The sequence below is a fragment of the Eutrigla gurnardus genome, assembly GCF_963514095.1.
Source record: "Eutrigla gurnardus genome assembly, chromosome: 21".
Taxonomy (NCBI): Eukaryota; Metazoa; Chordata; class Actinopteri; order Perciformes; family Triglidae; genus Eutrigla; species Eutrigla gurnardus.
The window spans coordinates 19,288,529-19,315,682 of NC_139932.1; the positions used below are offsets into that span (position 1 = coordinate 19,288,529).

At 45.6% G+C, this 27,154-nt stretch overlaps 1 protein-coding gene across 1 annotated transcript in view; it reads right to left on the bottom strand.

Annotated features, from left to right (window-relative positions):
- The window catches only part of arid2 (AT-rich interactive domain 2), a 30,883-nt gene extending 3,729 nt beyond the window's left edge, over positions 1-27,154 (bottom strand). Inside the window, exons 1-15 of the mRNA XM_084038577.1 lie at positions 26,654-27,154; positions 26,435-26,528; positions 25,268-25,365; positions 15,380-15,513; positions 10,991-11,209; positions 10,630-10,697; positions 10,034-10,103; positions 9,575-9,825; positions 7,888-7,984; positions 7,601-7,810; positions 7,231-7,395; positions 5,689-5,767; positions 5,438-5,572; positions 4,589-4,797; positions 1,858-4,229 (exon numbers count right to left, since the gene is read on the bottom strand). Of these exons, the coding sequence (XP_083894703.1) occupies positions 1,858-4,229; positions 4,589-4,797; positions 5,438-5,572; positions 5,689-5,767; positions 7,231-7,395; positions 7,601-7,810; positions 7,888-7,984; positions 9,575-9,825; positions 10,034-10,103; positions 10,630-10,697; positions 10,991-11,209; positions 15,380-15,513; positions 25,268-25,365; positions 26,435-26,528; positions 26,654-26,745 (4,293 nt within the window). The 5' untranslated portion in view covers positions 26,746-27,154. The remainder of the gene's footprint in view (positions 1-1,857; positions 4,230-4,588; positions 4,798-5,437; positions 5,573-5,688; positions 5,768-7,230; positions 7,396-7,600; positions 7,811-7,887; positions 7,985-9,574; positions 9,826-10,033; positions 10,104-10,629; positions 10,698-10,990; positions 11,210-15,379; positions 15,514-25,267; positions 25,366-26,434; positions 26,529-26,653) is intronic.

Below are 27,154 nucleotides of genomic sequence, written 5' to 3' on the forward strand. Positions count from 1 at the left end.
AGTGTAAACAGAGCTGCCAGCCAAACGGTCATCTACTTAATTATGTCCAGCCGGAAACTTAATTATATTCATTTTGGATTCTGATAAAAGGATCAAGTATCAACAAGTTCTCATGCCTGTCTGTTTACATCATCCCTGCACACACACAACACACACACTCTCTATATGAATGTGTGCAGTCAGCTGAGATGTGATCCTCTTCTTTGTTTGACAAATATTAACAATTTCATGACAAAACACATTAAGAATTGCATTGATTGCACAGGCAGGATGATGACATCCTCATTAAATGAGCTACTTGAGAAACCGCTGGTGCAGCAGCTCCAGTATTGTATAGGAGAAGCACTAAAAGTCTACTGGAAACGTGAATATTCCCTCGACGACACAGACAGTTCATGTCAAAAGCCAAACGTACAGAAAGATGATTCATTCATTGATAAACCTTGCAGCGAAGGTGTCAACACCAAAATAAATCAGTCAGGATGTGTGGTTTTAAATATGCATAACTACTAAGAGGTTAAAATCCATAGGAAGCCCAGTTCTGCTTTAATTATTCAGTACGTTAACAATCGTAGACAAACCCATTAAAATATGCATGAATACAGATCAGTGCGTGTGATGGAATGGAGCCATTAGAATGTGCCAGAAGCTGCCAAATTTGGGCTTTTACTGGCCAAACTCATTCTCCTCCGGACCCCCGTGTCTGGCTGCTCCACATCCTCGTGGAAAGCCAACAGTCGACACACTTCTGTTATTTGAGTCAGTCTGATGACTTCCACACAGCCGGCATCATCACATTACTTTCTACTGTGGCGTACCAGAGCATACTTAAATCAAAGAAGTGGCCATATATGGTATCGCAAATCATTATTCTAGTCGACCTGCAGTAAACACACAAACGTGGCAGCGTCTCAATCAGCCCTAAATCACACACACCACCTTCCATCTCCTACACGGACTGTCGTTTGAGTGCTAACCAGATATCAGAGCTGCAGAAATGAGAAACGCGTTGTACCAGCAGGTACACGACAACACACAGCATGGCTAGGAAAGCATGGAGCGCCGTGGGGAATACATGTTACCCATTTTACTGTGGAATCCCGCTAAAACCTGAAGAATTGGCACAACACCAAACAAAAATAAATGTCCGTATAATCTTCTCTCAGTGCTCAACTGCCAAAGGAGAACTAATGGCCGTTCCAGGCTTCCCTCGCTGTATTCTCAACAGTCTCTCTGCAGGTTTTACTTCTCTGTCTTCCACAGCCAAAGACATTAGCAACTCATTAAGACGGAGGGGAGGCACTGAATGGAGGAACCAAGCAGCAGTTTCTGCTCTCATAGTACGGGGAAAAAAATACTTCTTGAATTAAGTTACAACGTGCCCTACATAAAACTGGGTGCCAAATAATTGTCAACTGAGACCACAGAGCAAGAGCACCAAATACATCTCCCAGCTGTTAGATTTGGTGTAAAATGTTTGAGTGGATTAAAACATGCATTTTTTTCCAACACATTACGGCTGCGTTGTGTGTGTGTGTACATATCTTTGGCTTGGCTGGCTATCTGGAAACATTCAACTCCAGAAGAGGCATAATACAAACTGGATCCCCCAAACCAGGGTACAATAAGCTGCTCAAATATGCAGGTGACTAGTAGCTTTGAATCACTCAACAGACACAACAAACCGTGGTAATCTATTGAGCCGACGTGAACATTTTGATATTCACAGTGGAGAAAAAAACATCTACATAGTACCCACAGTAATCCTCACTAAAGTGCATCCGTCACAGACATAAAAGGCACGTTTTGTGACAGACCTACCATGGAGTAACACCACCATAAATGCAGCTTACTCACCGTGGAGCCAGCTGCCAGTGTGGGCGAGCAGTTCCTCTGCTGAGTGGCGTTCTCTATTGCTACTTTGGCTACTGTGCTTGGGTCCGTTCCTGCTGGCACCGCCACCATGGTGGCGCTGCTGCCGGCGTTGTTGGGGTCACTGATGGTGATGATCCGCACTCCCACCTTGTTGGGGATCCCCGAGGAGACCGCCGCCGCGCCGCGGTCCTCGCTCTCGGCTGGTCTCTTGAGGCCTCGAGCCTCGGACGCCACTCCGTTTGCGGGAGAGGCAGCGAGACTCTGGGAGGTAACAGTAACGGTGGGGGGGAAGGTGGAGTTGGGGAGCAGTTGCTGTCTTAGCACAGGCACACTGTGGCTCGGCCCCAAAGGTCCATTGGTTAATTCCGAGGGAGGCCTGTTGCCCGCCGCCTGGGGTCCGTTAGCCAGGCGATCAGCCTGCTGGGCTTTGGCAGAATCCTGCTGGGGGGGAGGAGGACTAGGAAGAGGGGGGTCTGACCCGTGACTCTTCTCAGAAGGGCCCACCTCCCCGTTCCCCAAGTACTGTTTGGAAGCAATGTGATTTGGAATGTTTTTGTTTAAGTTGCCACCACTGTCAACCCGATCAAAGTCACACACCCCGTTGACCAGAGTCTTTTTGGGGTCGGGGTTTCCCTCCAGGGGGGTGTTCAGGCTGGGGGAGAGGGCCTGCTTCCCATTAGCAGGGTGACCCTCTGTAGCAGGGCCGTTGAGCGCCCCCTGGCTGTTCCCTGAGTGGTATGGAGGTAGATTAGACTCCATGCACTTCCGACCGTTTAGCAGCTTGGCACCTGCCGCAACATCGCCATTACTGGTTTTGCCGTTGGAGTCTCCTTCAGTCAACGATGAGTTCTCCATCACCTCTATCTTTCGCTCGTGGATGTGCAGCCCCGTGGCGTCCTTGGCCTCCTCCTCCTTTTGACAAATGATCTTGTCTCCTCTGAGGGGAGCTGGCAGTGGTGGTGGTGGTGGAGCTGCTGGGGCATGGTGGGGCACTGCTGCAGTAGCGAATGGAGGAGGGGGAACTCCCGGGGTCACAGCACTCTGGCTGACAGCGGTGACAGCAGCGGCCGAGGTGGTGAAGCCAGTGTTGGGGACCACGGTGAATGTGACTTGTCCAGCTGTCGTGGGGCCCTGGATGATGGTAGCTGCACCCGGGCTGCTTGTGGAAATGAGCTGACCTGGCAAGAGCTGGACCGTCTGGAGGGCTGGGGCTCCTGCAGCAGGGAGCTGACCAGGAACCAGCTGGACATTGAGCTGCTGAGGCTGAGGAGAGGGATTCTGGGTGCTGTAGCTGGTCTGGTAGATGACCTGTGGACTGGGGCCTATCGTGCTGTTTGGAGGGGGCACCTGTGGGGCGGGAAGGATGAGCTTTCCCCCCGGGGTAGAAGGCCCTCGCTTTGGAAGCAGTAGCTGTTTGATCAAGCTGGACTCGGTGGAGGTAGGCTGAGAGGGAGGATTTGGGGATATAATTTGGAGCTGTGGCTGCTGTTGATGCCGTTTCATGGACAGTGTGTGGCTGACAGTTTGATTGGGCTGGAGCTGGGTGTTCGAGTGGGAAGCAGGAGGCGGGCAGGGACTGGAAGCAGCTCCGGGCTGCCCTGCTATCTGGATAGTCTGGGCACCGGGAATGGCGGAGGGGTTGGCAAGAACGATCTGGTGTATGGCAGGGGCGTAGGCTGGGCTCTGCTGGGGGTTGGGACTGACTATGACGACGCTCTGCTGCTGAGGCTGCTGGTTGGCCATCGTGACTGCTGGTCCACCTGACTGGTTTGGCGCTGGTTTGGGGGCGATGTTCTGAAATGTGACACGTGACCCCTGCAAATTAGTCACCATCGCGTTGCCCCCCACCTGGATGGAAGAAGAGGGTGTCGACACCACAGCAACACACTGCTCCACCTGGGGAGCGCCACCTTGAGGCCCAGACAGGGGAGGGGTTTGAGGAAGGCCCGGGTGCTGGGTGATTGGAGGGCACACGCCTTGTACCCTGGCGGTGAGGATGTGGCCCTGTGGTACCTGCTGAAATAGCGTTACAGGCGTCCCGGTGGGGAGCATGGGGGAGTGTTGCTGAGCTGCAGAGTTCTGGGGGCTGTGGTTCAGGGTGGGCGCCGCCGACGTCGGAATCTGGACCGCTAGACCGGGTCGGATCTGTTGCTGCTGCACCGCTGCCAGAGGATTTGGTGGTAACTGCGGAGACACCTGCGGGTGCCCCGGGTGACGGGGAACAGTCGGGTGGCTCGCGTGAGGAGGGTCCTGTGAAGCCAAGGCCATGGATGGGGCGCCACCAGTGGTGCTGAGGCTGGGGCCCAATACCCGGACAAACTGAGGTCCAAGACCGGGAGGCCCGAGAGGTAAGCCTGGTCACACATAACACACAAACACAGAACTAAGTAAGTACGAAGAATTACACGAAGAAAGAGAAATATTTCCATTTTATCGTCTGCTGTGTTTCGTTTCCTGTAAAACAGCTTAGTAGCTTTCCTCTCAATTTCCTAAAGTAAGCTGCTCCAAGTAACTTCTTCTCCTGAAAACATTTCCCAGCATGCCTTTGTAGTTAGTTCGGCTGTCTCCACAGGACTCAGCTCTCTCTACAAGACTGCCAGGATCATTCTGCACCCTCTTTTCTCTGTTCTATTCAGAATCTCAGCTGACTGCATTTGACTTTCTAACTTATCTGAATGAAAGTATGTAAACGTCATAATTGTACTAGTTCTACCTTGAGGTGGGGCCTGAGGATCTCCAGCTTCGTGTCGTGCTGCTGGAGGCGTTGGAGCTGCTGCCGGATTCTGCTGCTGAGGCTGCTGGTAGTACAGCTGGATGGGCAGGGGGATCGACCTGCGCCTCAGCCCGACCAGGAGGATCTGGACCTGACTGCCGGCCTTGGGCTCCTCTTGCCGCCGCATTGTGTGGTTGGGGAAAACAGTCCTGTGGAGGGCAAGTAGAGACACGAGTTCACTACATAAAAGGGAGGAGGATCTTTATCACTGTAGCGCTGCAGGGATGACACATGTTTGTGGGTCAACCTGGAAGTTAGCACAGCACTGCGTCCCTCCAGAAGCTAACGGGATTCTGGGTTATTGCAGAAAATAAGCTTTGTGGCAAACAAATAATTGTGATACTTCAACCATTTGTTCAGCAAAATAATCACAAATGAACACTTCTTCTTTTATGATTTAGGCGAGTAACAAACTACACCAGAGTCACATGACTTCACCACCGAGCGCCAGACTGGTGTGTGTCATGAGTGAGGTTTTTTACAGACGTATTTTATGTTGTAGAATAAAAGCTTTAATCTCTTTAAATTGTGTGAATCTCAGCCCTAACTTCAGGCATCCAACTAAAAAGTAATTCTAAAAACCCATCGACTTCCAGACGAGGGAAGTAGTGTAAAAGTGCCAACTCATTTCTCAGTTTTAGGACCAATAATTCCTGCAGCACTGTGCTACAACTCAAAAACAGCCATGTGTTATTATTAGGTAAAGAGAAGTAACTACTCCGATCTCAGTCGGGGTCAAAGACATCCGTGATCTGGGCTCTAAAAGGCGAGGGAGGAAGCAAGACTGACCGCAGACACTTGAGGAAGCCGGTGGAGTTCAAGATGTTGCTCCGTCCCATTTTACTACACGTGGCCAGGTACTCGGAGTACATTTCTGATCGGGACACAGAACCCTCAGCGTTCGTCTCAAAGTGTGCGTTTAGCCTGTTGGGAGAAACAAACAGAGTGGTTACTACACTGGCAAACAGACGTGGGGGCGGATGGAGTTTTCTTCAGCTAAAAATATCCTAAATTCACAGCTACGGGTGAATTCGTCTTACCACTGCAGTGTAAATTTTTCCCCATCTAGTTCAACGATACCAGGTGGTGGTTGGGTGGATTGAGCCGCGACCCTCGTTACTGGAAAGACAAAAAAAACAGTCACGATTTAAAAATCATTGATTTAAGGCTGAAAGCAAGAGAATATGGTGAATGTGTCCACTGATTCAGTCAACTGCAAGTTTGTAGTTGTCCCCTGGGTGTCCACTAGATGTCAGCAGACTAATAACTCTGCAGCCCACTGATGGCACAGGAATGACACCTCCAAGGTTAGGTGGGTTTAGCTCCTACACCTGTTCATTCACTCATTCATGTTCATCTCACTTTAAAGAAATCTAGTTAACCGCCTTAAAAAAAAGGTCAGCAAATATCACTATTGATCTTCAGTCATGTTGATTTGTTTTAGTTACTTAATGGCTAATAAACCTGTTCTTTTAAGTGCAGAAAGAAGAGTGAAAAATGCTGCTTTTACAGCTTTTGATTCCTTTGTCCGTCTATTCACAGAGATCCAAAACTAAATAGGTGTTGATAATTCTCCAGGTGGTTTTCAGCTCCTACACGTGCTTAAATATTCAATGTTAATATAATCATCTTTACTTTGTACGTGAAACGATGTATTTTTAACAGTTAGAAAATGGTTTCATCACAGTGAAATTCAAATATGGGATAATTACCGGACAAGAATTAAGAAAAGGTTTCACTCTTAGAAAAAAAGGTCCAAGCGACTTATTCAAAGTGCCAAAGAAAAATATATTAATGACCAGCTGGTATGCAGCACATTGTCCAGTGGCTCAGGAGCAACAGGTCAGACAGCAGTTTAATAGTTTATGTTTAGGAATTCACTGCATTTGTTGAAAGTGATCTGAGTTGACTGACCAGCAGACTTTAATGTGATTTTGTAGTTTATGAAGTATTTTTAGTTCAGACATTTAAAACCTGTGACATAAGAGTTTATGGCAGTGGGATCCCTCTGTTGCCTTCACACTCTGTAAACCAGCAGCAGCCTCACATGAATGTGTTGTTGCCTTGTGGTGATGTGTAATATTTACATGGACTTTTCAATTTTGTTTGACCCCTCCTACAATCCTGGCATCTGGGCCAAGTGAGGATAAACAACGTTTTTTTTAAAGTAACATATGAAATTGAAAATCATTAACTAGGGTTAGCATTTCGATGCTACGCTAGTTAATGAAAGTATACTGTACAACTTTTTTATGAATGGAACAGTGAATAAGGACTTAGGAAGATCGTAGGGTGATGGTGGTGGTTCACTTTTACACTCATCTGTAGCTTTAGCTCTCTTTTTCACTTCTGAATCAGTTTGACATCCTGGATACATCTTTCAAATGCGTATCGACTACCCTTCTGTCTGCCTCTTTATGAAATAGCATTTCCCATGAATAATATATTTATTCAGGGAGTGCAGTTTGTGACAGTGTGGACTCCTCGGTAGCTCTGGCAGCTTGATGAAGTCCTGAAGAAAATAATACTTCAATGAATGAAACGGATCCTAATGGTTTGATGATGCCCGCTCAGACACTCACCGGGCGCCGCTGCTCCCTGCACCGCTGCAGGAACCTGCTCTACCAGCTGTGGTCGGACCTCGGCTGGCTGGTCAGCGCTGGCCTGATGCTCGATCAACCGCACCGCTGTCAGAGCGTCAGGTCCAAACGTGTGGAGGTCAACCGATACTAACCGCACTAACAGGTCTGACCGGGGAGGAGAGAGAAGAAGAAAAAAAACACACGAGGATCAGGACTCGGTCAAAACAGGATGTCACATCTCCTCCGTTTCAAATCAAAGGAATCTTTCATTCTAGTCGTGAGAAACCAGATCCTCGGAGATTTCATGGGTAGAAGGAAAGAATTTAGCCACGTAAGCTGGTGTAACGTTTAAAAACAATAGGATCCATACCTATGCTGTGGTCGACGGAGGCGATTTTGCTGCAGGGAATCTCTCCGAGCTGGGCCAGCAGGTACAGCACCTCCAAAGAGGCCATGAGGAGCATGAGGTCAGGCAGGGTGAGGAGCATTATTACCTCCCTGTACGAGTCCTGGTCCACATACTCACAGATAAGCACGCCATTGTCATCTGCCTTGCTGAGGTTGCCCAGGATTTCCATGGCTAAGAGAAACACACAGTTAGCTTCATCCAGTCTATCGACACGAGGAAGTCGCCGTCACGGCCACCAGAAAACTCACCCCTCATTTTGAGAAACCTGTCCCTGGACATCAAACATTTGGTGATGGTGTGAAAGATCAGATGAGTCGTCCGAAAGTCAACAGGATCCAGCTGGAGCTATAAAAAGATCACACAAGATTTATTTAACTGCCATCCAGCCAGTCAGCTGGCAACAACTTCCAACATTTATGACACATATTAGAACCTCCGACGCCTAAGGTTATTCAGCAGAGACAATGTACTGCTAAAAGGCTGGTTTCTACCCAGAGTTCCTGGGCGGAGCCTGAACCACACTTAACCAAACAAAAGCATGTTGTGTTACTAAATTTAAAATCTGGTCAAAAGCCAAACCACATTAATTCCCTCATCATACTGTTGATTTGTGTTCTTGGTTACGACTTACAAGCGACAAAAACAGGGTGCACTTGTAGTTTTTTTATATTATTATATTACAAGGCTTTGCAGTATAATATCTGAAGAATGTGTTAACAGACATAAACCCAACCATCCAATTAATGGTGTCGACGGCTTAACTGATCGTATCGGGGACCCTATGGACACCGTTTCTAAAAATAGATGTGAGCTCATCTACATGCATCGTACGCCCACAAATATGATATTTAAAATTCAAGCGAGCCCATGTGATGAACTAAATCACTGTGACTAAGCTGGCGGCCATTATTTCATTCTCAACGTTGGCCATTTCTACATCTAAGACTTTTGTTCTCTGCGGCACCAGAAGGTTCGTCTGTAGCTACGAAATCAACTAATTATGTCAAACTTATTGTGAAGAAGAACACGAACACGAACACGAACACGAACACGAACACGAACACACACGAACACACACACACACACACACACACACACACACACACACACACACACACACACACACACACACACACACACACACACACACACACACACACACACACACACACACACACACACACACACACACACACACACACACACACACACACACACACACACACACACACACACACACACACACACACACACACACACACACACACACACACACACACACACACACACACACACACACTCCTCAGAAAGTCACAGCCGATTGTGTTTTCAAACACATTGATGTCTTATATTCCGTCTAATATATCAAATTACTTATTAATGGTAACTTTGTAATGTAATAAGCTACTATTTAAGGAGATGTTTGATCGTTAGTTCATCAGTGTTTGGAAGAGAATAAGACGACCTCGTCAGTCAACTAACAGCTGTGTTTGTTCAGAAAATCAGTGTCAAAGCATCTGATCTGCACAAGTTTAAATCCAACGTTTACACTTTTGTTCGTTTGGTTTAGAAAAGCCTGAAAGAAGAAAAGATTCTCCCATGACTTCAAATATCGAGCACCACTTTCACTGAACACCACTTCAACACGTGGAGAAATTCAAAGTGGTGTTTAGTTACTGTTACAATGCTACGACTGGACAATCGCTGCATGGAGGAGGTCAAACCTGGTCAGACCACTGAATAGTGTAATACACAGTTTACAAGGTTCTCTTCTTTTGAAATGTAGGAACTGAACATCATCAAGGAGCAGAAAGGACGGCTAGGAGGAGAGTTTGTGGTGTCACAGTAACGTTTTTGAGGAAAGAAATACTTTTCCAAGTCACCCAGGTCATATTTGGCATGAAGTTCTGACTTTAGAGCCTCAAACAGACCAACCTCGGCAGCCACGTTGCCCAACGTGTCCAGTCCAAGCTGTCGGAGTGAGATGAGGTTACAGTGGGCACAGAGCAAAAGGAAGCGCAGGCACGTTCGGTTGGCCGCCAGCAGCTTGACATTGGCCTCCTCGAAGGAGAGGTTCCGCAGGATGACGGCGATCTGCAGCACCCGCTGGGCCTCCATGTCGCTGATACCCGGTTTCCGCGGCGGGTGGAAGAGGCTCTGCCAGCGCTCCTCACACGACGTACCGTCTGCAAAGAGGACAGCAGCCATCTTTCACTTATTGTTTGAAAACCTTCCGAAACTGGAATGTGAAACACTAAGCATGGGAGGAGTTTGAAAAACACAACTGCACACTTCACACTTGTAGGTATGACGCAAGAAGAACTGAAAAGGGAAGTCGGCGTAAACAAATCACAAGTGGTGCGTATCACAGCGTTTTAACACCAAGTGGTTTACCTTGTGCTGGACTGTTCTTGTCCCAGATCAGCTCCCTGACTTCAACGTCCTCCACCACCTCTTTCCAGAACTGCAGGAGGACAAGCAGCTGTTAGCGTAGAACGAGTTGCCAAAATTCACCAAGAGTAAGTTAATTAGTCAATTAATTATCTACACACAAACACACAGACGAAACCCTTTTGAATGAAGTGCCACTGAGAACGATAGTGACTCTTCTTAAGGACATGAGAAACACACACACGACTGGGAATAAATTAATAATAATAACTTGCATTATTTCTGAGTTATGTCTGTACTTTCATGCATGCCGCTTTAAATTGAGTGAGATCCCAGCGAGTTGACCTCCATCTTGATGTAAAGATCTCTCGGAGAAAAAACATCTCTGAGGTTCCTCTGTTCAGACTAACCACTAGATTTCCTGACAATCTTCACGCTTAAAAGAGTGAAACAGATGCTCTGTGGCCCCTTAGTGAAAGCACCATTTAATATCTATATTTATAAATCACCAAACCGAGAGACATTATTAGCAAGTCGAGTCGCAGAGGATGCAAAAAGGTCACAGAAATAGAGACTTTTTATTCTACTTATCTACTCACCCTGACAAAGTCCCGGGAGGTTTTCTCCTTCCATTCCGTCCCGAACACCCCGGAGAAGCTGCCTAGCGCTATGGAAGGAACAGAGGGAGGGTTAGAGTCTCAGCTCCATATTATTGCTGCTCCCTTGTTCTTCAATTCCCCCTTAAAAAATGACGATAACACGGGACCTTTGATCCGAGAACAAAGCGGTGAAAAAGGATGCAAATTGGTGTAAGTATAAACTCAAAACTAGCATTTTCAACAAATATTCTCCAGACTAATTAAATTATATGTATATTACAAAGCTTCTTTGTTGTCTGGAGCTCTAGTGTGTGGATCTTAATAACATCTGAACTAAAAAGAGCACAATCTGACTACGTACAGTCATCGAAGACGCCGGCGTGGGCCAGCAGCAACGTGACCAGTTTGGGGTCCTTGTCCAGCTGCATGGCGTGCTTGCTCTCGTTGGAGAGCAGAGTGCAAACGTTAACAGCAAAGTCCACTTCGTTGGGGAGGCCCGAGAGGAGAGACAGCACCAGTTTGTTGTAGTCGCACGGCGGGAGGAAGTCTGAAGAGAGTCCATAGCTTTGGCGGAGATAGTCTGGGAGAGAAGAGACAAAACGTATCTCTGGGTTACTAATCTGGCATTTAAATGTCAGTGAGCTGAGAGAAACGTCAGGTTCCTACATTATAACAATCACACCATCCGTTCCAGCAGCACAGGAGCTAATTAACTACTAATATAGCATTTTTTAAACTACATATGACATAAAACATGGTATATCATTCTCCAACATGCAGCTCTCTCACTGTTGCAGTCAATAAATGAAGTACTGTTGTATTTAAAGTAGAGCCGAAGCGACATGTCAAGAGTATCTATCTTAGGTGCTGAAACGTATTTCAAAGTGAAAGATGACAGACAGGTGGGACGTAACGTTGGGAGGAGTTTGATTTGATGGTTGAGAAGAAGATAAGCTCACGACCTTCTCCAGCTCTGAGCCGCTCAAAAGTTGCAGATTGATGGACGGATGGATGGATGTCATGATATTACTAGCTGATGTAAGTAGGTGCAATAGTTCGTCTTCCAGGAAGAAAAAGACATTGCAGTGAATCTTTGCAGCATATACGTTGTTGAATAGGTGCAGATTCTGACGGGGATGTGGTCTAATTTTTTATTTCAGCTTGCTCGATGTTAAGCCTCAGATATCGTTGCATGTTCTCCCTGGAAAACAAGCATCCACTTTGTTATCTTCTCCTCTGCAAAGCAGCTCAAGGTCCATATGCCACCAAGAGGACTGTAGGATGAAACTGGAGCATGCAGCATGCTTGCTATTTTTGCTTATTGCGGGTGGGAGTTTACCCTAACTGACGTGGGTGAATGACAACATTCCACACATTGACCTCTGGGGGTCAGGCAAACCCCTAAAGTATGAGTTGGCCTTAACAGTACTGCCCACCAAAGCAACGGTAAACAAAGACGGCATTAATGCATACAGTGTAATGTTAATGATGCGAGATATAAACCTCCGCCACGGCGTTTGACCTTAAGACGCTCGTCTCTGGAGGAGATGGAGAAGAAACGGAGCAGGCAACGCTCTCTCACAGTGGAGGGATTTTAAATGAATCATTGCACCATGTAAATACAGCAAAGCAGCTGCAGAATAAAAGCCTTCCACTGCCCTTGTTTGTTCTCTCCCTGTAGTACTTCTGCTTCCAGTCTACGCACCTTCAGCCGCTTTAACTGCGATTTATTTTTCCTTTAGCGGAGTTAAAGCAAACCAAATGGGGCATTAAGTTGCTCGGTGAAAGCCATCTTCAGTTCAAATTAGTTTGATGAGCCGCGTCTTGTGTGACTGAAGAACGTTGAATGTTCTCCAACTTTTAATTGTGTTCGTCTTTGACTCAGTCAACCTCCGTGATGGGCTTTTCTAATTAAAACACTTCTAATCCTAAAACAGCGAGAGATCTCTGAATCTCTGTGAACGTTTTACCAGCAGCTGAATGACAGATGATCCACTCTGTGAACGTGAAAACATTCTCTTCCCTTCCGATCCGTCGATTTTCTGCCACCAATCATTTATGTGCAAAGGTGTCATTTTTCCATACAGTGGATATTTCAATTTGGTGCAGGATCTTTGGAGACCGCCGCCTCTGGAAACCAATCATAAAGCAGCGAGGAGTCCTGCTGAGTGAATTTGATTTCCATGCTGAAAAGGTTTGTGCAGGGAAATGTGATTCAGCCGTTTGCCATTATAGCAGCGGCGGCGTTCAAAACCTTCTTGCGCCGCAACACCCCCAGCAAGTCGGCACTGAGTGGATTGAACAACGGCGCAGGCCGATCACGGAGGTGCTAGTAGACGACACGGAAGACCGAAGCTTCACGGACCGACTGTCAGACAGCGAACCATCAGCGAGCCGCCAAGCACACGCAGCACAATCCCAGCCCGCCTGTCCAACCACGTTACAGTGACAGTCAGACTCACAGCCTGCAGGTACAGACGGAGGTAACCGAGACCGTCCAATAAAGTCAGCCAGGCGGATATATATATATATATATCAGCCAATATTATCTTACTGCAGGTTAGGGGCCGTCACGATTTTCATTCTGAATGGAAAATCAATCGGAATGAGCGTTCGATTTTTTTTTACTCATGGATCGTCTTTTAGAAGATTACTTAATTGACTGTTCAAATCGTTATTGTTATTACATACTGAATACATTATTTAAATATGACCCTACGGCCATAGCTTGGTACATTCCAAAAAGATGTATAATAATACCGTGTAGCCTTTTATACAGTAGTCATTTAAAAATGCAAGTTGACAGTTATGGTCAGGGTATAAAACCTAATGATCTGTTGGTCTTCAAAGTCAACTCATGGATCAATTAACATTTGATAGGAAACAGTCCAATTAGAGCAACACAACAATTAGTGAATTCATCAATACGTTGACAAACGGTAAATTAATCAACAACTATTCTGATAATTGATTCAAAGTTGGTCCATTTCTCCACTTCCAGCTTCTCAATGTGAGGATTTGATTGCTTTTTTAAAAATGTAATTTAAAAGTAACCTGAATATCTGGGCATAAGCATGTTTATTAAATAAAACAAGCAAGTTCACGAGGCCATTTAAGACTTCATAGACAAAATGAATACTATGTATGCAGACTAATAATATTCATTACAGCTGCTTTCATTTTTGCATTACTCAGTTGTCCTGAAGTAATGATTCTGTGTGCGGTCACCTGGGCTTCCTGCCGGCAAATCATTAGTGAAGCATCACCACTCGCAGCCTGAAACCTCCAACAACACGCCTTCGTAAAGAGTTGCAAAGTCAACCGCGGGGGGTTGGGAGGAGGAGGGAGGGGGTTTCCTTTGTGCTCTTTAATATCCGACACAGTTCACCACCGTGGGTCGTGTGTCTTCTCTCATCCCCGGACAGGAAGGAGGAAAGAAGCTGCGACTAAAAGGCTGGAGGCTCTAATCTACGCCGAGGTGGAGGGGAAAGCCAACAGGTGCTTCCTCCTTCCCTTCATCAATAACTGCTGTAAGGACAGTCAATTCCCCATCAGAGAGCGGCTCAGCTGTCATAACGCTGCAGCGCCGAGGCTAACGGACAGCTCCCACTCACCGCACGTGCATCGGACTCATTAAAAGCTTGGACCTTGGAAAGTTGCACAAAAACATAACGTGGGTACTCAGAGGAGCTTCTTTTTTTTATCATGAAAGGTGCTGCGTGTTTGGGTTTAAACAAAAAGAAAGTAGATAAATATTGGTAGTCAATACTTCGGTGTGCGTAGGCAACTTCCGAGGGAGGCACGCTTAGCACAACCTTGATTCAAAACACAGCAGCGCTTAGCGAGGTGAGAACTGAATTAAATGAGTCACTGTGTAATAAATGTGAAGTACGGGAGTACAAAAGGCTTAAAGCTCAGCCACGGTCCTCAGTTGGGTTTGGAAAAGTAAAAAAAAACAAAACAGAACGAACAATACAGATATTTCTTCCAGCTTTGATGAGGCGATTGGGATGTTTGTCATGAATAAAGATCACCATGGATATTCTGTGCCAAGAACACCGGGAACTAACAGCTACGGACTTTTAGCTTCATCAGATTAGAAAGAAACCGTCCAACAAAAACGTTAAACATAGACGCAAGACCTCACATAAAATCTCATAAAATTGCACAATTGTGAGAGTTATTTATACATGTTTGAACTGTATGAATTATAGGATCATTTGGCTTTAACTGTTCAAAGAACAGTCTGACATTCAACAACAAATCAATCAAATTTGATTATAAAAACTGTTTTCTCTATTGGCATCTGTGTTTCCCTGATTAACACACTACAGGGGATTTTCAAATAAAAGGGAACAATTTGTCCCCGCCAAACTCTGCATCATACAACGCCACAGCCACCCGAACCCTCATGCAATCAACATAATTTACTTCCTCATCATGTTCTTCAGAAATACATTCGACCCACAAGAAAATGCTGGAAAAACAAAACAGCTTTTGTTGTGGCACATTCCTGTGCATATGCTTGACCCCCATCAAATCACGGCTCTGATGAAGGGAGGCTTCGCTGTGTGTTGGAGTCGACGGAGGAAAACGGGACGAGCTTCAGAGAGGAAAACAAGAAAGGAACGCAAACGGAAACTGAATCCATGCACCCGATACAGACGTGACCCAGACGGACACAAAGGGGGGAGGAGGAGGAGGAGACAAAGAAGACGAAGAGGAGTCTGCAGCGTCCGAGTCTCCCTACCTGATACAACGTGTTGCTGGTAGTTGTAAGAGCTGGGAATTGCACCGATTGGAAGAGAGACTTTGGGATTCCCCGGCTGCACTTCTTCGTCATCCTCGCCGAAGTGGTGGACTTTTTCATACTTCTCCAAGTATCTGCAGAGGAAAGAAAACATAAATTATTGCCGTGAATTTATGCCTTTACTGTTCCAAGACTTTTGAATCAGGCAGAAACATTCTCTATGAGCACCGCGGCTTTGAAGTTGTTCCTGCGATACGGAGAACAAACTCCCAAGAAGCCGATGACAGTCAGTCGTTAGTACGTTTCAGAAATCTAAGTGACAAATGCTTTCATCGACTAAGAATTAGAGAAGCCAGAGCCAAACCAGCTGGTTGGCAGCTGATCGGCTCTCGACTGGTGATCAGTCTCACACGTTTGCCTTTGAGGCCTCATCCGTCGCCTAGCAACCAGCTGCGGTTGACAGGAAAGCATAGCAGAAATAACTAACATCGTATGATTAAAATAGAGCCGGAGGTCTTATTTTGTTCTTCTAATATAGTCAATATGCATTAGTATGCCAAACTACATTTCATTTTAAAATCATTTCTTGAGAATAAAACAGGCAAATAGGTTTAATTGTGTTTGTGCAAGATTAAACTAGTTGGACTTAAATTTTAAAAACAACAATAAATAGTGCAGCCTTTATTAAGGCAACATACTGAGGGCAATCAACATGTATTTTAACAGACTTCCTCACTCCAATTTATGAGCTACAGCAAAGATATCATAGAAAACATGACATGTTCAGTGCAGGTTTGGTCGTTGATGCCAGACAGAGAAGAAGTGTTGCAGCTTTCAGATATTTACAAAAAGGGAGAAGAGAATCACCGTTTCTATAGAAAGTTCTACACAAAAGACCCAGACGCACTATCAAGGAGAAGATTTGCTGAAATAGCAAAACCCATTCTTCATGCAAATGAAAACACCACAATGGCCGTTCATTCATGTGAATTTATAGAGCAGGCTGATGTACTAGGACACTCGATGTGACCCCGGCAAGTCAACAATCCTCCCTTTGCTGCTTATGATTCAATAAAAGAACATGTATGGATTCTTTGGAACAACAAGTCACTGTTTAAACCAAACGGGCTTATCAGCTGCAGGAATTTAACTGATTCCACTGTAACCCAGCAGTGGTGTGGAAATGTTTCAGTTAGAAAGATTTATCCGACTACTTATATTAATTGTTGCAAAAGCATCCGTGTGCAGCAGAAAAAATGAGCTTGTGGTAAATCTAGAAGCACCGAGAATCGTAACGGCCAGTAATAACTCACACCTCTATAACTCATACAACAAGTGTGTCTGTAGCATGAGCGGTATAAACAACCCGGTGAGACACATGCAGACAGCAAGACCTCGACAGAATTGGAGGGAAGAGACTTCACAGCAGCTCCAATACAGTCCGCCCGCTCTGAGATTTACAACCCGGCAACAACTCGGACGGAGATTTTCAAAAGAAGTTCTGTGCAGAGTGCACTTTTAAGTCAAGATAAAACATGAATCTCCTTGGAAACTATGTGCACACAAGAGTTTCCTGCTCCGCACATTCAGCGCAAATTACACAGTTCAAAAGGTTCATTGTAAAAAAAATAAAAATGCTATTTGATATCTTCCGCGGCGAGCTTTCGTTTCGCTTTACTAGTTTTAGGAGATTTTAAGCTTGATGGAGCCCATAGAAAAATCCCTTATTCCCAGCCCGTGGTGCTTTCAAAGGCTCAAAGGTGTTTCAAAGGCTCAAAGGTGTTAAGTGACGCGTGATCCGAGCGTAGCACAACGCGAGATACGGAGGTCTTCGTATGATGCAGGGCCGACGAGTGACGCTGCAGCGTGGAGCGACATGAGTCAGCAGACAGACAATCATTACTATACTACTTATTCTTTCCAACAACAACACATCTCAGAGGAGGAACTGACCACAAACTTTAAAAGCAAAGCAGGAAATCTCAGATCAAAACAACTCTTTCAGTTCGGCTCGTCGGGGAGGTTATAGTGTTAGTTTAACCTACTTTGAATACAAATATGTAAATAGTGTTATTTGAATAACACAACTTGTCATGCGAACGCTGCAACAGCCGGTGGTAGAAGCTAAGAACAGCTGTGAGCCGACATCGAGCAAACCGACTCATCTTTAGTCTGAAATCATTCTAACGTTCTTGAGAAGTTTGCACTTAATTTGGGAGAAAAGAGATTCTCCTCGAGCATGCAGCTAGCGCTCCAGGCTTCCCTGGATTTGATAAACACCCCATAATAAATCGGAGAAATCTGCCAGACAAACAAAAAACACACACACACACGCACACACGCACGCCTCGCAGTGAAATACCTCAGCAGTGATAGTGTGGTGAACGCTGCCTGTGTGGCCGTGAGTCAGAGCGAGCGCCCGTTACTGAATGATGCCTGGCTTGTTCATCGTGGCCAAGGTAATCCCCCGTACGCTGGCTGCCGGGTGACAAGCTGGACTATAAATACACTCAGCCTTCATTTGTGGAGAGAGATTGAGTGAGTGAGTGAGGAGTGCAAGAGAGCGGGAGAGGGAGAGAGAGAGAGACCCTAGTCCCGACTGCAGCGTCATCAACCGCTGTCTGGGCACAAGCAAGAACTAAAAGGCTACGGGTGAAGACGGGTGGGGGCGAGGGAGGGAGTTTGATTGCAGCTGCTCATGTCTCCACTTCCTCTTTTTCATACATGCATGATAAGAGGAACAACCCCCCCCCCCCCCCCTAGAGTAGCATGCAACTAACAGAAAACACCAGGCTTTCATCATTCTCCTTGAACCATCGCTGCTAATGTGGCGGCACGATTTTCCCTCCAAAAATAACATAACCTGCAACGGGTGGGAAGACGACGACTCGGCGTGAGAAGTGATGAACAGACGCCCCCCCCCCCCCCCCCCCCCACACACACACAGCCACCATCATCCAGTGTTATGTTATTTACGGTCATCTGGTTCACACCGGTGCAGACGATCCTGGCTTCAATTACCCCCCTTAGGCTGCCCAAATGCCCTCACTGTGTGTGTGTCAGTGTGTGGGAGTCCATTGCCCCCTGCTGGATGTGGACGGGGCCATGCAAAACACACACACACACACACACACACAACACTGCCAATATCTGGTCAGAAACGTTTGCTGGGATTTTTAATGGAAGCGGCTGACCGAAGGTGGCTCGCTCTGTCAATAATCACCGTTTCCCGAAGGTGGAGCCAATTGAGGGGAAATACTGTAAAAAGCTGGATCGGTTATAGAATGGAAAGCGTCGCACTCGAGCGTAGTACAAATCAATTATTTTACACTTCATTGCAACACTGACACCGTGCTCGTTCCTGTGCAAAGTCAGTTTCACCAATGTGGTCGCTGCATGTACGCTAATGGAAAAGGTCGGTGTAAGAAAAATAAATAGGCTACACCAACACAACCCGAACCTTGTGTAAGAGTGAGCACTTCCATTTCACTTATCAGCCGTGTCAATCTTGATGGCACGGTAGCTCCGCGGTTAGCAGCTTTTCCTGGGTTCAAACTAGCGCTTTTCTGCAGAGGAAGACTTCGTCCCTCCAGAACGGGTCAGACACTATTTTTTTTTAGATTATGCAATTGTGGAAAAGAGCTCCAGTTTTTTTTTTTTTTGGCAGCGAGCCCACCTTCCTCTCACAAATATAAATCCCCGTCCCCCTCGGTGCCCATTTGAAATGACTGTGTGGTCAGGTGACGTTTTCGGCTGATCCTTTCTACCCGCAGCTGCTGTTTATTTTTGTGGATTTCATCATTTCCCTTATTCTGTCATTGATAGTTACCAGTCTGCTGCGAGGCGCTATAAATACACTAGGTTAGCGCTGGGCGATGTGTCACATTAATTCAATTCATCAGGATTTTTGTTGCATGATGTGTAAAACGCCGCTGCCTACATCGGATTGTCTTGAGACGGACTACAGCCTGTGAACTGTGACCAGAGTAGTTATAGGAACGTCACGACTTCAGCTGGGGAGCTAGCTCCCGCCTATTATAGTCCTAATGACAGCATTTTATTAATCTGGTTTTCATTTTCCTGCATTCTGAATTAAAACAAATTAAAATAGTAATTTTTGTCCCCTCCCCCCAGGCTTTACAAGAAATTTGATTATGCATATCAAACAGTCCTACACTGGGGTTTTCTAAATATTGTTTAATGACATTTTGCCAGTGTAGCTAACGGGGGATTGTTTTACATAGCGTATAAAACACACCACACAAAAATGTTTAGAAAATATTATGGTTGGGCAATTGTTCTTTTCCCAACTGGCCACCCTCGGCTATGAACTGGTGATTGCCGATACATTCCCATCAGTGTGTGTGTCAGCACATTGCCAATTCTCAGTGAATGCATCATGAAGGAGCTTGTTGCAAAAAATACACAATCTTGGGACTATTTTGGGTAATAAAAACTTTGATATGAAAACGTTTACTGAAACTATAGCCTACTACACCCCAGCTGCCACCCCATGTTTGTATTGAATGCAATTCAAATATATATGAATAGTGGTGTGTAAAGTTGCTAACTTCCATGAGTAGAAACACAGCAGCGACCGATGGACAGTGCTGGGTCTAGTAGTGCATTTTGCTGAGTGGGGCTAATAATAACTGGAGTTTGATTATGCGAGGAAGCATTAAATCTGACTAAACCCAAATATTCACCGGTGCTCCGAGTGTCTCCTTTGCCCGGAGCTACCAACATTCTCTGAAACTGCTCATTCTGCAGAAAAACATCCACATTTTGGATCAGTCGCCAGTGCAACATACACACCAAGCAACCATTAAAAACAAAAATAAAAGAAGTCCCTTGCTTGCAGGCCAAAACAAAACACCACACAAGTCAGGAATGCAGTGAGGGTTCATTCATATATTAATACCCGAGTGTGACACATTAAAATGTACACATTTAATAATATAATAATGATATGTTCAATGAAAAATGTGTACACAATAGTGTATCCTTTAGAACTTTGCCCAAACAAATAAGATATGCTGCCCTCTTGCCACATTTCTCTAGACCTGCTACCGGGCTACTCCTCCTGATTAAACATAATAAAGGACCGTGGAGATCTTTGCTGAGCGATACGCTGTCGGGATGAACAGCCTGACAGACGGCATCAGATGAAGAACCGCCTGCTGCCTCCAAACGAAGAAACAGGTGGGGGACACAACATAACGATGCCATTAAATGATAAATCAGGGTGCACATCTGCACACACTATTTTCTTCTTTGTGCACTTCTCAAATATGATTTATTTTTTAAATTGCTGTTGCTCATCAGCACCAACTGATCGGAGAGCAACCACTAAAGAAGGCTAAACAGACAACGACGGTCTCAGCCAATCACAACGCTAGGAGACGTACTCCTGCTTGTGACCAGACACACACTCCCACTACTGATGCACTGAACAAACTCCAGTTATGTGTAAAATGCAATGAAGCGATTCTACTTCTATTAAAGAGCTTAAGAGTTTATCCTCCTATCTAATGAAATGGTAAAGCCAGATCCCAGGTCCACCTGCTACTTAACCAGGAAACTGAGGAGTAGATTAGACTATCAGTGGAGGGCAGGTCAAATTACAGACAAAAGAAAAAAACACAAAGTCTCCAGAGCCTTCGAGGTTTGCTTTTCTTATTTTGTTAAAAAATGTCTATTATTATGCTCAAGTCTGACGTCTGAGCAGCAGCTCGGCTGGAGCGTGAGGAAGACAAACATGCGCTAATGCAAGCCAGATCAAATGCCACTTCATCCAGAAGTTTCATCCAGATGTTTCAGGTGAGCGGGAGAGTCTACCGAAATCCACAGGAAGCAGAGAAGAACTGACAAGAATGGTTGCTCCCCAGAATAATCTCATAACCAGGTGTGAAAGTTAACACCCGCCAAGCAGAAGAAGGGTAGTGAGACGTGTACACGGCAATACCACAATGTTTTGTTTTCCGTTTGAAGTAGAATCGGTGAGATCACATGTCGTCTTTGACCAGCTGTCTATAATATACATAGTCTGAAAACTTGTGAAATTCCACCTGCACCTCAGCGCTTTAGCTCCATCAACATCAAGTACTTCTTCATCACATAAATAGACGATTACTACACCGTGACCTCAAAGTCATTTCCACTAGCTGTAATAGATTTCCAGCGATTGCCTGATCCAAGCTTTGTGTCTCTATACAATCTAAGCAGATGAAAGGCATACCCGCCGTTCGTCGGTTTCCTCTACAGCCCACGTGTCATTGTGTGATGTGCAACCGGGGTCACAGCAGATCTTTAAGATTGATAGAATTATATTAAGAAGTTTAAAATATTGTGACTTATAATCCACCAGCAGCTGGCAGGAAAAAATATAAAGTTAAAAGGCATGCCATGCTCAAATTCACACGACAGCTAAAATACCGTCTAATTGCTGGGGCCGTGAGAATCTGGGGACCTAAAAAAGTGGGGTCACAAGCTAGAAGCGGTTTAGAAACGCACGGGCAGCTAGTCGGGCTTTAAAAGTGGAATATCGAGTGAAATGAGTAAGAAAGTGATGCGTCTGCTTCTCCACACGTTAACCACAGTTAAGGCGACAGATTTTGGTGTGGTGTAATCGCTTTCCTGTATAGTAAGAAGCCTGATCAACTCTGAAAAGAAAAGAAAGACTTTACTCGGTGGTGGTTGATTGAGTAGAAAGAGGGAGAGTTAAGAAGTGGTTTCTTATTCTGTAAATCACCGTAAAAACTGTCAGGGACAGCAGAGCTAAAAAAGAAAAAGTCCAACCTGCTCACATTACAGCAAAGGGGTTAAAAAAGGAAACCTGATATGCACTTGAATGCTGCATGTGTGCATCAAATTTTTCCAGTTTAAAACTGGATTAATGCAATTCCTCATGACAGGATATCACAAAGCAACACTCCCCCCATTTAAATTGTTCAACAAGGCCGAGTAAATGTTCTAAACATCTCCAGCCATGTGTACAAATCTCATAGAGACAATTTGAACATTTAGAGAGCTAACAGAATTACGAATTAAGTCGGCAGTTTCTGGAGGTCGGTGCCTCCTGGGCCTGATTCCCTCCCAAAACGCAGCAGAGAGGGCAAGTAAAGGTTGAGCCTGGGTATCCGTCACCTGACTTGGCTTCTGGGTTCAGTTTGCTGCAGTTTTCTGATCAAATACCGTAGCAACACCAGAGGCCTTATTTTTAAAAAACACACCTTTCATTTACTCTCAAATTACAGTGTGTGCGCCTGGAAGAACTGGATGGCGTTTTACTGAACAAGAAAGAAAAAAAAAAAAAAATCAGGACTCCGATATCCCACGAGGGTTGAGAGCTTAGTGCACACCACTCCCTAATCATATAAAAGTCCTAATGGAAGAGGAAAACCATGGAGATGTGAAATAGTATTGACTGAGAATCATCCAAATCAGTGTGTAACTGCAGGAAAACTGGAAGCAGACACTGGTAACTCTAACTCCAACCCAAGTACACAGATGTGGAGATGAAAATGTATGTCAAATTATGGAAATGGTTCTCTGGAGTCGCAGGAATAGATCTGGGGGGGGGAAACGGGTCAGTCCCTGAACATTACAAAGACTAGCGTGGGCTCTACATAGAACATACTTGCCCCTTTACAACAGCAATACCCCCCCACACACACCTGATGTTTGGTTGCATCTTTTGCTTAAATCTTGCTAATGAAATGAGCCAAAATAAGAAGAGCTGCATTTCAACCATGCCCCGAGTGCAACTGTGTGATTCGATGCCAGCGCTTTGATCCAGAGTGTGAATCCATCCTCTTTGGATGTAAAAAAATAAAATAAAAAATCAGCTCCATTTGTAGGACCGATGTCCAAAAGAGGAGCTTTCAACAAGTTGAATAAAAAAGGAGATGGAATTTTTTTTTTTTTTGGCAAGTGTTACTTATTACTGAGTAACATTCAGATATCAAATAGACTGCAGCAGGAGCTGGCATGGAGGTTATTACCCTGCACTGAGTGGGAAGTGCTGATCTGAGGGAGACACATCATGATCACTCAGTTCAATCAGACGGGGCAAACCTGGTCAACAGGCAGACCGTCCTGCATCACAACCCTTCACTCTTACCTGCTGTCTCACTATAAAAACAGCAGGAATAGGCACTAGAGTTTAACTTAAAGTTAAAAAAAGGCCAGAGAGCAAAAAGCTCAAATTACAATCCCATCACACTGCTTTTCCAAGAGTAAATCATCACCGTCCTACAAAACACATATCCAGGAATTAAGAGTTCAGTTGTCAGTTGCAAATTCTTAAAAATGCACTCACAGCTAAAAAAAAGCCTGGTTACAGATGGTCATTCAACTGGATAATCAAGATTAACGCATGATATTAGCGAACATCCACCCAGCTCAAGTGTTGTTGAGCGACACACACCGACTCTGGACCAGCTCCTCTGAGCACATATACGCCTTGTAACTGGCTGTGACCTCTGACCTCCCTGGCTGAGGGCAAAATGAAAATACCCCCCAACAATGACCACATAATTACCTTGTTTATGTACAGAAATAATGGAGGAAGAAAAAGAAAACCTGCCTATTTTCTCTATCATACTCGGCAGCAGAGGGAGGCGAGGATATTTATCAGCACCAGTTGAGGCAAGACAAGTCAAGCTGCCGGCTGCTGCTGACATCCACTACACTGAACCGCCTCAGATAAACTCCACACAGAGGCCGCCTTCAGCACGTTGTCGGGCCTCTTTTGCTCATCCACTGTCTGAAAATATTGGTGCATGTAATAAATACAGTGTTCTGGGTCACGCAGGAGAAAAATGCATGATGTTAACGGTCACACTTTCTGCTTCGTCTTGTCATCTGCAGAACATGTGTGTATATAAAAAACACTTTTTTGATATAAGATAACAGATCAAATAGAAACTCGATGCTTTGAACAAAAGCTGCTTAATGCCCTAAATGTAAATGTCAAAGCCTTTGCACTGCAGCTAAACAACCATCTGAGCCGCGAGCCGACTATTATATGATCTCCTGCTTGAGACAATATACTTTATAAAGTATTCCATCCTCAACACTAAATGTGTGGCAGATTAAAAAGTGGTGCACTCAGAAAGACCTCGACCAACTTCAGCATGAATACATGTCCTCCGAGTAGTTCAGCCCCTGCAGCCAAACACCATGAACGTTTGAGGAGCAACGAGAACCCGGTTGCTAATCAATTCAGTTGCTAAGACTCACAAACAGCTCGCACCAAGAGCCAACTTAGTAAAAAATAAAATGATTGGCCTGCTACTTGTGACCTCCAGTCGCCTGTAACACATCTGTGAGAGGCTGCAACTGCTCTGCTATAGAAGTGTGATCCGCTGCAGGCAGGTGCTGATGGGAACAATCGTTGCATGATGTAGAAAAAAAAGGGAGAAGGGGGGAGAAAAGGAGCACAGAGAAAAAGAAGCAAAACCACAAACGCCAGCTGTTGAGGTGAGACACAGTTCCACCAGACTCCCATCGCTGGCAACCGTTGAGACTTGGAGGCCGATTGCTCTACAAGTTAGAGCCGCTCAATCATAGGTGCTGTATCAAAACACAAGCGCCAGGAATAACCAGCCATTAAGTGTGTGTGTGGTTTAGGGTCATCGCAGTCAAGACGCCTCTAAAAGAGCATTCTTCCAAGACAAAGAGTTACATCCACCGGGTCGTGACAGATGTACACAACGCAGAGCTTGCTTTACATTTCCAAAATATTGCACTAGTGCTGCTTCCTGGCAAGAAGTGGGGGGAGAAGAGAGAGGCTAGATTCTGCTGACTGCATCTTCCACATTTGTAAACACGTCCCACATGCTACCTGAGGAGGAGGGGAGAGAGGGAGCAGCACATGCTACTTACCGAAGGTAGTACTGTTTTAAAGCAAACGCCGCGTTGGAACAACTCCTCGGAAAGTTAAACTCTTCTCCAAGTTCAATCCATTGGTTTTTGTCAGAGACCTTGAGGAGGAAGGAAACAGAGTTGGGTTAGCAGATAATAAAAAAAACACTTGCCGCAGCAACAACACACAAAAAGAGCGGTTACATTGCAACCATCTGGTCTGCTACAGGTCCCCCCCTCCACCACCCAATGAGGCCATATCAGAATCATTAATCAATAACTTTCTCAAACTGCTGCAAATACCACAAAAGGGTTAACTTATCCAGCAGCTACATTTACCCGTTTTAGCGTTTAAATTAGCTACTTATATCACGTTTGTCACATAACTACAACTAGCTGACACCCCTTTTGAGATAGTATCGTTACAGTTCAAGCTAGTTAGCTCCGAAGCTAACAAGCTAACTTTTTTTTGTATTGTTATTTTTTTGCCGTTAAAAAACACAACGACGCTAAACTCCGCCCATTAAAAAAACAACCGCTCGAGCTCGCGCCGAACGGTTTGATTCCGTGAGTCGGTTTCGGTGCCGTTGTTGTGTGTGTGTGTGTGTGTGTGTGTGTGTGTGTGTGTTTCACTTACACGGGGCCTTGTTGAGGCCTACACGTTTTGTGTTCAGCCATGAAGCCGAAGAAAGATGGCTAATGGCGAGGAAAGGGGAAAATCAAGCTTGCCTGTCTTCCTTCCTTCCCCCACTTTACTCGTTTCGGGTGAAAACCAGCCGGTAAAAAAAAACCCGGGGCGAAGCGCCGTTGTCCCTCCGCGGTGCACCCCCCCACCCCCACCCCCGAGGCCGAGGCTCCGTTGCCGATAATCGATGTTAAACGTGCCCGCTAATTTCGAGTCGCTCTGACTGCACTCTGAGTCGGCGAGCGGGGTTTTCTTTTGGAGAGGGCACTCTCGATTCAAAACCGCACAACAACACAAGCCACCACATTGCATAGAGATACATGGGGGGGCAAAACTAGCACAAGGCCGACCCCGGACTAGACGCTTCCGTGGGAAGGGGGCTACACTTGTCCCGGGGTGCCCCGCACGGGAGTTGTGTTGGGAGTCCGCCACCGAAGGGAGTCCACGGCGTGTGGAGAGAAATCCCACTTTTTTTTTTTTTTTTTTTTTAGTTCCCCACTCACCTTAGCAAATCCACCTAACGAGACGACTCTGATGTAGAGAGCATTCAGGTCCAGCTCTTTCCCACCCACGATAGGAATCTTCCTAAAAGGCGACCTGGGGGGGACAACACAAGAAATTAAACACATGTACGTTTAAACGACAGCCTCGGCTAACTCGCGGTCAAACGCGACGGAGATTTAAAGTTGCATTTCTGGGGGATAAAGACGCCCCAATCTCACCCTCTGCTTAGGTGAAATTGCCGCAGCTCGTCCAGGAAAGCCTGTCCTTTCCTCCGCTGATCTAGTAGATTTTTCCCCGTCGAATTTGCCATTGTTTTTGCATGCAAAAACGGTTAAACCCCACTTCAGACGCTTCCTAAGACACCAAGGATCCCATACTCCGCCGGCGCTCAGTCATTCGCGAGGCTGAGTGTTTAAAAAAGTTAAAGAAATAGCTGATAGCAAGAAGAGCGGCAGCTCGCTAATAAAGACTGATGCACACAGAAAAGCAAGCCCGATTCACAACCCCGGACTAAGTTCCGACGAACAGTCGGAAATGCGACCGATTTACCGGCAGATTGGAAACGCCATGGCCGAACGTGTAGAATTAATGCTTTTGGTCGCGGTTGTATTCGTTTGGAGTGGTTTGACAGTGTGTTACGGACGCGGCTCCGAGGCTATCGCACACACTGTAGAGCGGCAGAGGGATCCAGTTCTCAGACAAAAAGATGTGAAGGCCGC